The 13,821-nt window shown below is 43.6% G+C and overlaps 1 protein-coding gene across 1 annotated transcript in view; it reads right to left on the bottom strand.

Annotated features, from left to right (window-relative positions):
• BMP1 (bone morphogenetic protein 1) overlaps positions 1–13,821 on the bottom strand; it is a 150,102-nt gene that overhangs the window by 50,080 nt on the left and 86,201 nt on the right. Inside the window, exons 6-7 of the mRNA XM_068274693.1 lie at positions 12,411–12,516; positions 10,423–10,547 (exon numbers count right to left, since the gene is read on the bottom strand). Coding sequence (XP_068130794.1) covers positions 10,423–10,547; positions 12,411–12,516 — 231 coding nt within the window. The remainder of the gene's footprint in view (positions 1–10,422; positions 10,548–12,410; positions 12,517–13,821) is intronic.

Here is a 13,821-nt window from a genome sequence, read left to right on the forward strand (position 1 = left end):
AGGTGCTCTGACCCAAGTCTGACTAGATTAGCTGCATGCTTGTGTCTGGTGTTATTCAGATTGGGCTGATATTGTTTAAAAGGAAATACAATACAACAACGATGGTAAAATTGTGCGCTGCATATAAAGTTTGTAGTTTGCAGTGGCACGCTAGACCTTATAGCTGAGCAAGTGAACAAGGTCCCATTTAAAGTGCACATCCAGCCAAATAAAGGTTTGACTGGCAACTCATATGTAGTCTATACACGGTGTACAGTTAGATGAACATATTAAATTGACATGGGGGGGGGGGATTTCAAGACCATATGTGGAATACCGACCCTAGGGGTGAGAGAATAACACTTTAGTATGTGTGGCAACTTATTATGTTATTATGTTTATAGCAAACTGTAATTTATAATTTAGGTACTCTTTAAAATAATGAGCCTGTTTCAAAATGTCCGCTGTGATATGCGCTTCTGCCTATTGTTAGCATGTTTAGTGTGAAAGGGCCCGGGTGTGCAATCACCTCAATACATTACCATGACAGCGAATCGCCTGAAGAGCTGCCAGCAGTCTATTTGCTACCAGTGGAGTCCCACACTGCCCCCGGCCATCAGCAAATAGGTTGATGGGAGTGATTTACCTAGCTACAGAGAGACCCTGACAGGCCATTTAAGGTCAAGCTAATTTATTCAGATGAATTCTCGCTAGTAACCGCTGGATGTCTGCCGAAATAGAAGAAATAGGCTGGACTTTAGTTTTTTGATGCCGCTTATGAATTCAGTTCGCTGGCATTATAGCATTTCAACTCTTCTTTTACATGCAGAGTAGCAAAAGGCAGGTCTACTGCAGATGTGTGAATGGGCCCTTACTATGTGTATTTGGGGTTTATGTACAACACATAACATTTACTGGGAGTCATGAAAACTGTAATGTGTATTGCATAAAGTAACTTGCTACTGGCTGTCTGGGCACATATCGGTAAATTTCACCATCTTTTTGCGCATGCACCACTTTTTTTTTACTTTTCTCAATACATTCTGGGTCTTTAGTAATAACGATGAAAAGATTATGCTAAGGGCCGGTTCACATTCGGCGCTTGCCCGCGATCGCGTTTGGGTCCATGGTCACGATTCGGCAGGCAAAATCTCACAATTCTCTGCTATTTGCACTTCCTGTTCAACAGAATGAGAATCACAGCGCGATCGTCCCCAAAACGCTGCATGCAGAGTGTTTGCAATTGATCGCAATCTCAAACGCTGCAGTGTGAATGTATCCATAGGGATATATACATTAGGAGCAGTGTTTTGCCGATTGCTGGAGATCAGCAAAGCACTGACGAAGCGCCAAGTGGGAACCAGCGCTAACACAACCATACTGACCATAATGTTTCTGAGTTGAGTAAGAAAATGAGGGCTTCAGAGTAAAATAGATATAGAAAACACATGGAAAGAGTGACAATGTCAGAAACCCCTGATCTGCCTTCAGGGTCTATGGCTAAAACAGGCTGAGGATAAGCAGGATATCCAGGACAACTAAAGCAAGAGGCATATGGAGGCTGCCATATTTATTTCCTTTTAAGCAATACTAGTTACCCGGCTGTCCTGCTGATCCTCTGCTTCTAATACTTTTAGCCATAGACCCTGAACAAGCATGCAGCAGATCAGATGTTTCTGACCTTGTCAGATCGGACAAGATTAGCTGCATGCTTGTTCCTGGTGTACTTCAGACACTACTGCAGCCAAATAGATCAGCAGGGCTGCCAGGCAACTGGTATTGTTTAAAAGATAATAAATATGGCAGTCTCCATATGCCTCTCACTACAGCTGTCCTTTAAGAAATATTTAATAGTATTCCTAAAATACAATAGATATTACATGTACTTGGCTTAAATAATATGAAAAAAAAAGTTCAGCACACATAAGTGGACATCGGCCTGACTGTAGGGTCACTAGGAAACAACCTGTTCTGTCTGCCACACAGAGAGGGACAGCTGTATGAAGGCATAAAGTACAAGCGCTAGTCGGAACTTGTACTTTATGTATTATTGATCGGTGTGGCACTATCCAAATGCTGCCTAAAGCCCCATCTACACGATACAATTTTTTGTGCAATTTGATTGGATCGAATTCGATTGAGCAAGTCAATCAGACATGTCCGATCGGGTTTCGATTGGTTGTGTGATCGATTTGCAATGACATTCGACTACACTATTGAATCCCAATCGAACATGTCGGATTTAATCGATCAATCGAATTCGATCCAATCGAATCACACAAAAAATTGTATCGTGTAGATGGGGCTTAAGTGCACCTGTCCCTTTAGGCAACTATACCATAAGGTGTGCAGAAACCATACATTAACCAATTCATCAACTAAGTTGCAAGCAAAAGTAGTGAAGGTCAATTCTGCTGCCAAGAGCAACTAATAGGAATCCTCTTGCCATTTACCAGCTGAAACTTGATTGATTAGATTGTGTGTACATATAATCAATCTTTACTTTTGTTAAGCCAAAGTAACAATAATCCAGTAGTACACAGTGCACAATTTCAGCAAAGCTGGAGTAACAAAAAAAAAAATAAAAAAAATAAAAAAAACACCACAACAAAAAAAAAAAAAAAACCTACCCTCCTCTAAAAAAAAAAAAAAGAGTCTGATTTGCAATATCCATTTTTTTTGTTTTTTTCTATTGCAGAGATCTTTATACATCAGGTTGATAACCTATTCTTGATTTCTGACAAACTTTTTAACTTACAGTGCCAAGATTGTATTGCACTTATGTGGATAACACAAAAAAAAAAAAAAAAAAAAAAAAAAAAAAGTTAGGCACAGTCAAACGAAAAGGAGTCACTGCATGCAATAAAACCACTCCTGTATTTTCCACTGGGCAAACATAAAATAGGCAGTGGGGGTGAGGAAAAGACATCCAGACAGCTGTTTCGTGGCAAGTTACCACTTCATCAGAAGCACAATAATCCCTAGAAGCCAGACACCTGTTGTCCCTCTGATGAAGCGGTAACTTACTGCAAAACAGCTGTCAGGCCATTTCTTCCTCACCCCCACTAATTGAGGTTTCTACCCAATAGATAATACAGGTGTGGGTTTATTGCATGCATTTTCTCTTTACCTCACCTGGAATTGATCTACATTTCTTTGTAGTGCACGCTGTCAGCAGCCCCACTCCAGCTGTATCCACTCTACCTGCAGCATCATCTGGTGCCAAATCTTACGCTCTATTACAATTTACTTCAAAAAGTAATACCTTACCCACACTAATAACATGAATATTTTCTTTTTGTCTCCAACAAAAAAAGAACCTTTTGTTCCACATAGAAATGCAGAAGGATAAGCAATACTTTCCTGTATTTTGTGTGTATGTATCTATGGCTGCTAGCAAAGCCATCTTAGGTGTAAGAAATCAGGAACGCCCCAAACGGTCTGCCAGGACCTCATCCTCTGCAGCCTGGAAAGTACTTATACTGCTGCATGTCCGGAACATGGGAAAAAGAGCCACACTATTTTTGAAGCTTTTCCGGTGTCAAATATGTTGTATGGGAAAGATCTGAGCATCTCAACACATCGCTAGCCAAGAGGAATGGAGTTAAGGAGTTGTCTAGCACAGATTCCCAATCCTCCTCACCAAGATACCCAAATCCTTCTTCCATTTGTTGAAACATTATTAGTCTCCAGCTATCATAATCTGGCAACAGCTATACACACTGCTGAAGAAGACTTGGTAAGTCTATGTCAAACTAGCAGGTCTTCAAGCAGGTCAGATAGTTTTTAACTAAATTTTCCCATTTTGCATGTGCATCTTATGTTTTGATTTCATTTGCCCCTTTAAGTAGGAGATGGGAAAAAGGTTCAAGCAGTCACATCCAATATGACATTTTTGAATAACTGCTGCTTAGTTCAAAGGTCTATAGCACACCACGTCCCAGATATAGAAAACATCTTTTTGGCTTTATTATCCAATAGAAGGTTGGATGGCGTTCTCCAATTTATATACATTTCTGAGAAATAGCCAAATTGGTCAGAAATTAAGTGCTTCCTAGTCTTTAGTGTACCACATTGCCCAATAAATATGCTGCATCTCCCCTTCCACCCAATGGCCTGGTCACTAGACGTACAGCTGGTGTCCTAATGTTAAAATTCTCCTCCAATAGAACCATCTAACTGGGAGTCCTCCATTAAAGGGGCACTATGGCTAAATTATTCCTTATAATAACATTTCATATAAAATATGTGCAATTATAGCAATGTTTGAGACTTGTATTGTAGCAGAATAAAAGTCAGTTTCAGTATCACTTTACCCTAAATCAGCGCTGGAGTCACGTCAGAAGAGAGCTATCTGACGCCGATTCAGCACATTCCATTCTGCAGGAGGAGGCTGCCTTATCAGACGTTTCATCTGACCTTGTAATCTTCCCCTTTGATGCTTGGGAGAGGATTCACCCAACGTCTAAAGGGGCCCATACACCTAACGATTTTCTCGCCAATATACAGCAGATTTGACCGATCGAATCTGCTGTGAAATCGTTGGGCAAACGATTGATTTCCGTCCGAAATCAATCTTTCCCATCAAGCCGTCCGTGCAGAAGATTTTTCTTGATCGCCGGCGAGTCGGGAGTGCGTCGATAGCGGCGTACGAATGCCCAATAACCGACGCAATACAGCGGCAATACATTACCTGATTCGGCCGACGCGTATCCCCACTGTCACCGCGTTGGGCTCAGAGTCCAGCTGGCTTCACTTCTTCCTATCTCGGCAGGAAGTTTAAACAGTAGAGCGCTCTCTGTTTAAACTTCTCCGGACAGAAAGATGTGAAGCCTGCCAGAACCCGGAGCCCAGCAGAGAAGAAGACAGCAGTGACACGCGCCGGTGGAGCAGGTAATGTATGAGGGGGGGGGGGGGGCTTGGGGGAAGGGGCAGCACCACCACAGATTACAGCATCTCAGGGGAGCTGTAACTACACTAATGTGCAGTTAGACATTGGGTGAATCCTCTCCCAAACATCAAAGGGGGAGATTACTAGGTCTCCCAGAGATCCTACAGCTATGAGAACCCTGATCTCCCAGAGATCCTACAGCTATGAGAAACCTACTCTCCCAGAGATCCTACAGCTATGAGAACCCTGATCTCCCAGAGATCCTACAGCTATGAGAACCCTGATCTCCCAGAGATCCTACAGCTATGAGAACCCTACTCTCCCAGAGATCCTACAGCTATGAGAACCCTACTCTCCCAGAGATCCTACAGCTATGAGAACCCTACTCTCCCAGAGATCCTACAGCTATGAGAAACCTGATCTCCCAGAGATCCTACAGCTATGAGAACCCTACTCTCCCAGAGATCCTGCCTGACAAGTCCCGTGCTGGCTACATTTCGGTATGTGCGGTTAGGGATTGTGAACAGCCAGTGGTTGTACTCAGAGTGGTGATGTGAGGAGGTGCTACCTCCTCCTCCATTGCATGAATACCTCTGTTTTTCTGCCTCTGGGGCAAGATAAGGGATTTTGGCTGGAAGAGAGCTGACACATTCGGAACCTCTGGCTTCATAGAAGAGGAGATTAACTTTAGCTCAATTCCCCCATTGAGGACAAGTTGCAGAATTTAGGTGCTATGGGTCTCTGCAAGGCCCAACTTATTCATAGAGAGGATTGTTTAAAGGGCAGGTAGGCTAAAAAACTGTGGCAGATTGGCACTACAGTATATCACGCCATATGGATCTATGTACTCGCGGCTAATAGGCACCTCTACATCAGCAAGGCAGCATTCTCTAAACATAGCAGTAAACTGTGGAGGTAGGCTAAGGAGGAAAGCTGGCATTGCTGCAAATGCTTCTTTATTGTGGATGACAAACATCAAAAATGCAGACTTACAAATATAAAAAATATAGTATGGTCACATACCAAGTGGAAGGGGAGGCACGATGGTAATGATGGTGGGTGCTGGGTAAGGAGGTTACTTATACTGGAAGCTTTTGCTTCCTCCACAAAAAAGAAGCATTTGCAGCAGTGCCAGCTTTCCTCCTTCTTAGCCTACCTTCATTGTTTAAAGGACACCTGAAGTGAGTGGGATATGGAGGTTGCCATATTTATTTCCTTAATGATAGCAGTTGCCCTGCTGATCTTTCTTACATCAGTAGTGTCTGAATCACATACCTGAAACAAGCATGCAGCAAATTCAAACATCTGTACATGCTTGTTCATGGTCTATGGCTAACTGTATTAGAAGCAGAGGATCCGCAGGACGGCAAGGCAAATTGCATTATTTAAAGGGAAAGAAATATGGCAGCCTCCGCATCCCTCTCACTTCAAGGCCAACTGAAGCGAGAGAGATGTGGAGGCTGCCATATTTACTTTTATGCAATACCAGTTGCCTGGCTATCCTTCTGATCATCTGCCTCTAATACTTTTAGCCATTGCCCCTGAACAAGCATGCAACAGATCAGGTGTTTCTGACAATATTGTCAGATCTGACAAGATTAGCTGCATGCTTGTTTCTGGTGTGATTCAGACACTATTATAGCCAAATATATCAGCAGGGTTGCCAGGAAACTGGTATTGTTTAAAATGAGATGAATATGGCCCGCCCGACATATCACTCTCTCTTCAGTTCCCCTTTCAGGTGTCCTTTGAGCACAAAAATAATATGTGCATAACAAGTTATGATCTATTTTATTAGAATTGGTCATCTAAATAATCCACCACACCGTAAAATTTTGATGTGATCATACGTTCAGAAAATCAATTGTGACTTCTCAAAAATGACTGATTAACGCTACACATTTTCAGATCAGCTTCAGCTTTGAGACTCACCCACAGGAAGGCTGCATTCCTCTCAGACAAGACAAGGCTACCCATACAGCTTCCTGGCCTAGAGTAACACTGTACTGACATTTCTACACACTGCTGCTGACCACTGCAAAAACAAATGCTTCCGGCTGTTGTCAGGGAAACTGGGAACCATTCACTAACACGGGTGGTGAAAGAGAAACAAGATGTACGGCTTTCTGACTGATGTGTGGGAAAGAGAGAAATAAAGAGTGGAGCTGGTGAATGAAAGGAAGAGCCTCAATAACAACTTCATTCACACAGCTTTGTATACTGAGAATTCTGTGCTAACAGCAGCATTCCTTCTTCCAGCCGCAGACAGGCTGGGTGGGACACACAGGGACATCTGCACTGGAGCCTCTGCTCTGTGTAAAGGTGCCCATTTTTCAATCAGAAGCGATCTTTCAACGCACTTTTTATGATCAAATTGTACAGAAAACTGTGCTGTGTGTGGCGAAAATCCATATAATATGATTCTTTGGCCGATTGGAAGAAAAATGTAATCGACCTGAGAGCTGGATCATACGATCATATCTGAAGAGAGAAAATGCCCCAATTGACTTGTTTATGGGAACAACCGATCATTACCTTCCAAATACTTACGATTGTAAAAAGTGCGTCACAAGGTCGCATCTGATGTAAAAAAATTGTACAGTTAATGGGCACTTTAAAGAGTCTGAAGCGAAAATAATTCTTGCTTCTTTACCTGCTATTTAGTTTAAACAGTATTAGGAAAGGTGAAATGCTGCATTGCCATGGGAAAATGAGGGCTGTACACCCCCCAAATCCCCGGGGCAAAATGCGGGGAACGCTTCCTGAAAGAGGCAGAGCTTTGTGCAGTAGCTCCGCCACTACTTGAGTCAATCCCCGCTGATCGCCACCTCTCCCCACCCCTCTCAGTCTTCATTCACTGAGAGGGACGGGAAAAGGCGGAGATCCGTGCGCAGATTGACTTCAGTAGAGGCAGAGCTAAAGCACACAGCTCTGCCTCCCCGGGCAGCAAGATCCACGACTTTGAAAGTTGTGGATGTTTGCCCCACGATTTGGGATAAAGCCCTCGTTTGCTGCAGGAATGCAGAGTTTCACCTTTCCTCATACTGCTTAAACTAAATAGCATAGCAGGTAGAAAGCAAGAATTATTTTTGCTTCAGACTCTCTTTAAGGGCCAGATCACACTGGCATTAAAAATGGTCCATTTAGTGGAACAAAATGGACCGAATCCAAACGGATGTAAATGGATTCGTTCACATTACTCTGATTTGTTCAGCTTGTTTTCCCGAACGGAGCACAAGTTTGGGGAAGCCGCGATTTTTCTGGATCGACAGATGCGTCACATTGGCTGATCTGTAACAGTACAGAGGGTCGCAGATGAAAAACTGAAGCCCAATAAAAACGGACAGATCAGTTTTTGATCCGTGCAGTGTGAACCTTGGATCTACCATACCACAGAAGCCAGAGAAGTATAAAGGAAAAAAACAAAAAAAAGGTTTTGAGCATCTACTGTGGCTTTCGCTGTGTACACCAGCTCTGCATATATGCGTATAAATAGTTAGTTTTGGAGCGTGCCATCGTCTGGATGGTCTGTTTTCCGTAAAAGAGTTCTTTAACAGACTGCTACAAATTGTTACGCTTCATACGTTGCCTCTAGTATTGAATATAACCAGTAGTTTTCCTTGTACTGTAGATCAATATAGCCCAGAACACAAATGACTTCCTGTACAGCTGAAGAACATAGGGGCTGGTTGACACGGACGCTTGGCAGCGTTTACCACCAAGCGTTCGGGACTCGTCGGGTAAACGCTCCCAATCAAGTGAATGGGAGCGTTTAGCATCGCGCGGTTATCGGCGATTACGCAAACGCGGCGTTCCGATCCAGATTTAACGCGTCACTTCAGCCAGCCATAGAAGCAGCATGCGGTGTCCATGGTCGGCTAGCTGCCGCGGCTTTATTTCCCCTTGCGGGGAAACGCCGATCGCGGCGGGAAGGCGACGATCGCCGTACCGCTGCCCCCAAACGAGACGTCACAGGACGACGCGGCTTCCCAGCCGCCTCAACGCCACCTGTCGCCCACCAGCCATAATACACCTTGTATACCCTGGGCTCAGTGTCTGCTGGTATACAGGCAATTCTGTTTACTAGGTTATATTCTTGTACAAGCAGTGCTGCAGAGTCCAGTAAACACAGCTGCCTGTATACCAGCAGAGCCCAGTAAGCAGAACTGCCTGTATACCAGCAGAGTCCAGTAAGCAGAACTGCCTGTATACCAGCAGAGCCCAGTAAGCAGAACTGCCTGTATACCTGCAGAGCCCAGTAAGCACAGCTGCCTGTATACCAGCAGAGCCCAGTAAGCAGAACTGCCTGTATACTAGCAGAGTCCAGTAAACACAGCTGCCTGTATACCAGCAGAGTCCAGTAAGCAGGACTGCCTGTATACCAGCAGAGTCCAGTAAGCAGGACTGCCTGTATACCAGCAGAACTTCCTCTATACCAGCGGAGTCCAGTAAGCAGAACTGCCTGTATACCAGCAGAGTCCAGTAAACACAGCTGCCTGTATACCAGCAGAGTCCAGTAAGCAGAACTTCCTGTACACCAGCGGAACTTCCTGTATACCAGCAGAGTCCAGTAAGCAGAACTTCCTGTATACCAGCAGAGTCCAGTAAACACAGCTGCCTGTATACCAGCAGAGTCTAGTAAGCAGAACTTCCTGTATACCAGCAGAGTTTCAGTAAACACAGCTGCCTGTATACCAGCAGAGTCCAGTAAGCAGAACTTCCTGTATACCAGCGGAACTTCCTGTATACCCGGCGGAGTCCAGTAAACACGGCTGCCTGTATACCAGCAGAGTCCAGTAAACACAGCTGCCTGTATACCAGCAGATTCCAGTAAGCATAACTTCCTGTATACCAGCAGAGTCCAGTAAACACAGCTGCCTGTATACCAGCAGAGTCCAGTAAACACCGCTGCCTGTATACCAGCAGAGTCCAGTAAACACCGCTGCCTGTATACCAGCAGAGTCCAGTAAACACCGCTGCCTGTATACCAGCAGAGTCCAGTAAGCAGAACTTCCTGTATACCAGCGGAACTTTCTGTATACCAGCAGAGTCCGGTAAGCCGAACTTCCTGTATACCAGCAGAGTCCAGTAAACACAGCTGCCTGTATACCAGCAGAGTCCAGTAAGCAGAACTTCCTGTATACCAGCGGAACTTCCTGTATACCAGTAGAGTTCAGTAAACACAGCATTTCCCAGAACTATAAAGTCAGGGTTCACACTTATGGTGGAAAACAATGATTTTTAGCATATTTTTTAGAACAGTTAATAAAAGTCAATGGGAATTTGCACACGATACGTGAATTCATGCTGCAAGAAGTAGGTTTGTTTTTTTTCATGCATGCAAAAATTCAAAATTTACAAGAAGTGCGATTCTCCACTGACTTTCACTGGATGGGCAGCAAACACGTTTTAGCACATTCACAAAACACACAAGTGTGAACCCAGCCTAACACTACTTGCACAACTTACTGCTTGCAGGCATTGGCGTAGCACAGAGAACACTTAATATCCTGAAATAAAAATAGTAAAAACAATAGTGCAAATGATATTACCTGTACACTGATAGAGCTTCCTGGCCTGAGCAATATCTCCAGTGCTGAGTCTGGTCCTCTGTCCTATGGATGGCTTAATTCCATTTACTTCATATTTGGGAAGAATGGTGTCAAGGAAAATCCCTCTGTACCAAGAAATAAATATTGTAAGGGAAAGGCGCAACACAGCCCATAGCAATGGTACATGCATAATTATTATTTTCATTATTTATAAAGATAGATATATATATCCAGGTTTGTTTCCTACTCTGAATAGCGCCATGGATAATGGGTGGCGCTATATAGATCAATGATAAATATTAGGTATAAAAATAAACACAAAAATCAAGAAATCTAGAGCATTAAAGCATATTTTAACTCAGAACTTCCTCTCTGCTCTAAAAGATACACAACCGCATATTAACCTTTAAAGAAATACGTTTCTGTTACAGCGGATACAAATCCTGCAAGAAACTTTCATGGAAGCAGATATAGGGCTAACATCCTCAGTTTACCAATTAGCTCTCTGCCATGGCAGTCAGCTGACACAGCTGATGGATCAAATCATAATTTGTGCTTAGTCACAGGAGGTGGTGGAATTAGACAGGCGAAACTCTCTAAATACATACAGGGTGCATTTCTATAGGTTTTCCTTCTGTCCTGTGCAAGAGTTCAGGTCCCTTCTCCCCAAAAAAGAAAAACCCATTAGGAATGAGACAAGCCTACTTCAAAATACTACTGGTACAAGTAGCTAAACCACCATTAGCTTCTCACAATCTTTTCTGCAACAGAAAGTGAAATAAAGCTCTGTGGTTTTGTTCCAAGTCAATGCAGCCATTGTAATAGGTTTCCATACACTTGAGGTTGGAAGGCAGTTTGAAAGAGCAATAGGGCAGGGACAACCTTTGGCAGTAAAAATTATAACATTTTCCTAGAAATCATAAAAAAACCAAATAATTGATTTGTCAGGTGACGGATCTGTATTTCTTTAATTGGCTGGTCACAATCACATGATCATATCTGGTGGTCTATCGTGGTCTTAAAGGACACCTGTCCAAAGGTATCGCTACCCAAGATAAGCACAGAGGTATGTTCATGCTGGATTCACATGCCTCTACCTATTGTCCATTCCTCTCCTGGATCCATTGGCTCCTGTAATCATGCCTTGCGAAATTTGGCTTTTGGGTAAGGTCAAATTTTCAGACAGGAAGAGGAAGGCTTGCTGCGATGTTTCCTCCCATCACCCTCCCATTTCCTCCTCTTATGGGGAGTGAATTGAGCTGGGAAGAGGAGGGAATGGCCTTTTCCTTTGTGAAAAATTAACGTTATCCAAAAGTCAAATTTTTGACCTCCTTAGCGATAACCCTGAGCCAAGCTTGAGGTGAAAAAGAGCTTGCTGGATGCAGTAAAGCAGAGTTGGGCTCGGGGTAGCCGCCAGGAGGTGTATGCAGAGCCTGTGATGCAGTGGGCGTTTGTAACTCACTTCCCTGGAATCGGATGGTGTGCATTCGCATGCGTTGCGTTCCGCACGCATGGCCGTCCGCGTATGTAATGTGAACGGGGCCTAATTGCAGCTCTAGATCCCAGGGAGGGGATTAAAGTGTAGGGCTCCTGCAGAATAATCTGCAGTATTTTTTCCTGCTTTTAGGGTTTGAAAAGCTCATTAAAATGTTTTACCACTTTTAGACCCTAAAATCTGGAAAGAATCATACCATCAAGGAGGTTAAGGAGCTATGATGGGGATCGGAGGGGGAGGGGTGAGTAATGGACAATGCACAGAGGTATATGGATCCAGCATGAATATACCTCTGTAGGTTGCTTTACCTGGGCTCAGGCGTGCTTTAAAGAATCACAAATACTGTATTTTGGCATATTTGAAACAGTTCACATAGATTTCCACTATGTTTAGTTTTTTTGTTGGGACTTTCAGAGATCCTGTCACATCCAATATAGCGGTCTTCTGTCACGAGGACACAGTAGATGAACTGGCATCAGAAATAGTTCCTCACCTGGAGAAAGTGTTGCGTGCATAGTGCATAATGCTGTCAAAATCATACGTCTCTCCCAATGATTCCACCTCTTCTGGCTCCATTTTCAGGAAGTTATACTCCTGTCCTAAGGAAGTTAATCAGATATAAACACAGAGCTCCAATAAGAAGTGGCCACATATTTGGCCACACCTCTGAGGAATCTTAGCCTAACCACTTATAATGTAAAGTGTCTGCCACACATTTATACCTTGATGAAGCACCCATTTTATACAAGGATTCAGGAAACATGTAACCATCATGTATCACCGTTTCAGGTGATGAAATTCCAGCATTTGCATATTTAGCTTAACGTGTACCCAGGTGAATCTCGGGTACAAAAATACATACTTTCCTAAGAGGGAAGCCTCTGGATCCTATTGAGGCTTCTCATGTCATCCTCTGGTCCCGGACACGGAGCGTGGACCCCAAGAAGATTATCAGCAAGGAGATTTTGGTAGGAACATCAGGGCCATGCTCCTCTTCAGGCACAATAGCAGTCGTACTGCACCTGCGTGAGTTTGGATGCTCCTGCGCAGTATGCTGGAGCCGCTAGGACACAACTGGCTCTATACTACTGCGCAGGCGCACCTGTGCTCAAGTAGGTGCAGCACTGCCCTGATGTTGAGGAGGGTCCTGGCGAGTGACTGCATGAGCAAGGAGGACCCAGAAAGCCTTTATAGGTATGTATTTCTGAACCATAGCGTTGGCTCGGGCTTTAAAGGGACACAAGCCCCCCCCCCCCCATGAAAGCTTTTGTATGAGCTTTGTTAATGTGTGCAATAAACTGATTACTTCAGTCTTTAACTGCCTGAAATTTCTACGGCCTGTCAGGCCTTGTTGGAAGTAGGCTAAAAAAGCCTCTGCTAAACTTTTAAATGTAAAAAGAAGAGGTAAAATTGAAGTTCTTTTTAACAACGAGCCACATTACTGGCATGCATTGTTAATGGTGCTTGGTTCACTTTAAGGTAATGGATGTCAGAAAATAATTCAGACCTAATGTGCAGACAACAGATGTAAAAGATCACAGATGTGTAGTTCACAATGGCACATGATTCCATGGGAGACAGCAAGCTGTTTGCATGGAAAGGCAGAGAAGCTATCAGACCAGAAGTCTCAGCACCAGCAGCCTTGGTGTCCATGCACAAGGGTTTACCACAGGCAGCCACAGAGTTCTAAGATAAGCTCAAGGGGCACAGAATATAATGCATTATCACTGAATACTGATCAGATCAGGGCAGTTTGAAGGTCAATTTAGATTGTTTATGCTAGAATTTTTCTTATCCTTCACACTGGCTACATGCAGGTGTTCACTGATGCATAGAAACAAAACTTTCCTTGTAAAAGTACCTTTATGATTAGCGGGTTATTTCAGGTTAACAGGTCAAATAAC

Source organism: Hyperolius riggenbachi, chromosome 3 (assembly GCF_040937935.1).
Source record: "Hyperolius riggenbachi isolate aHypRig1 chromosome 3, aHypRig1.pri, whole genome shotgun sequence".
Classification (NCBI taxonomy): Eukaryota; Metazoa; Chordata; class Amphibia; order Anura; family Hyperoliidae; genus Hyperolius; species Hyperolius riggenbachi.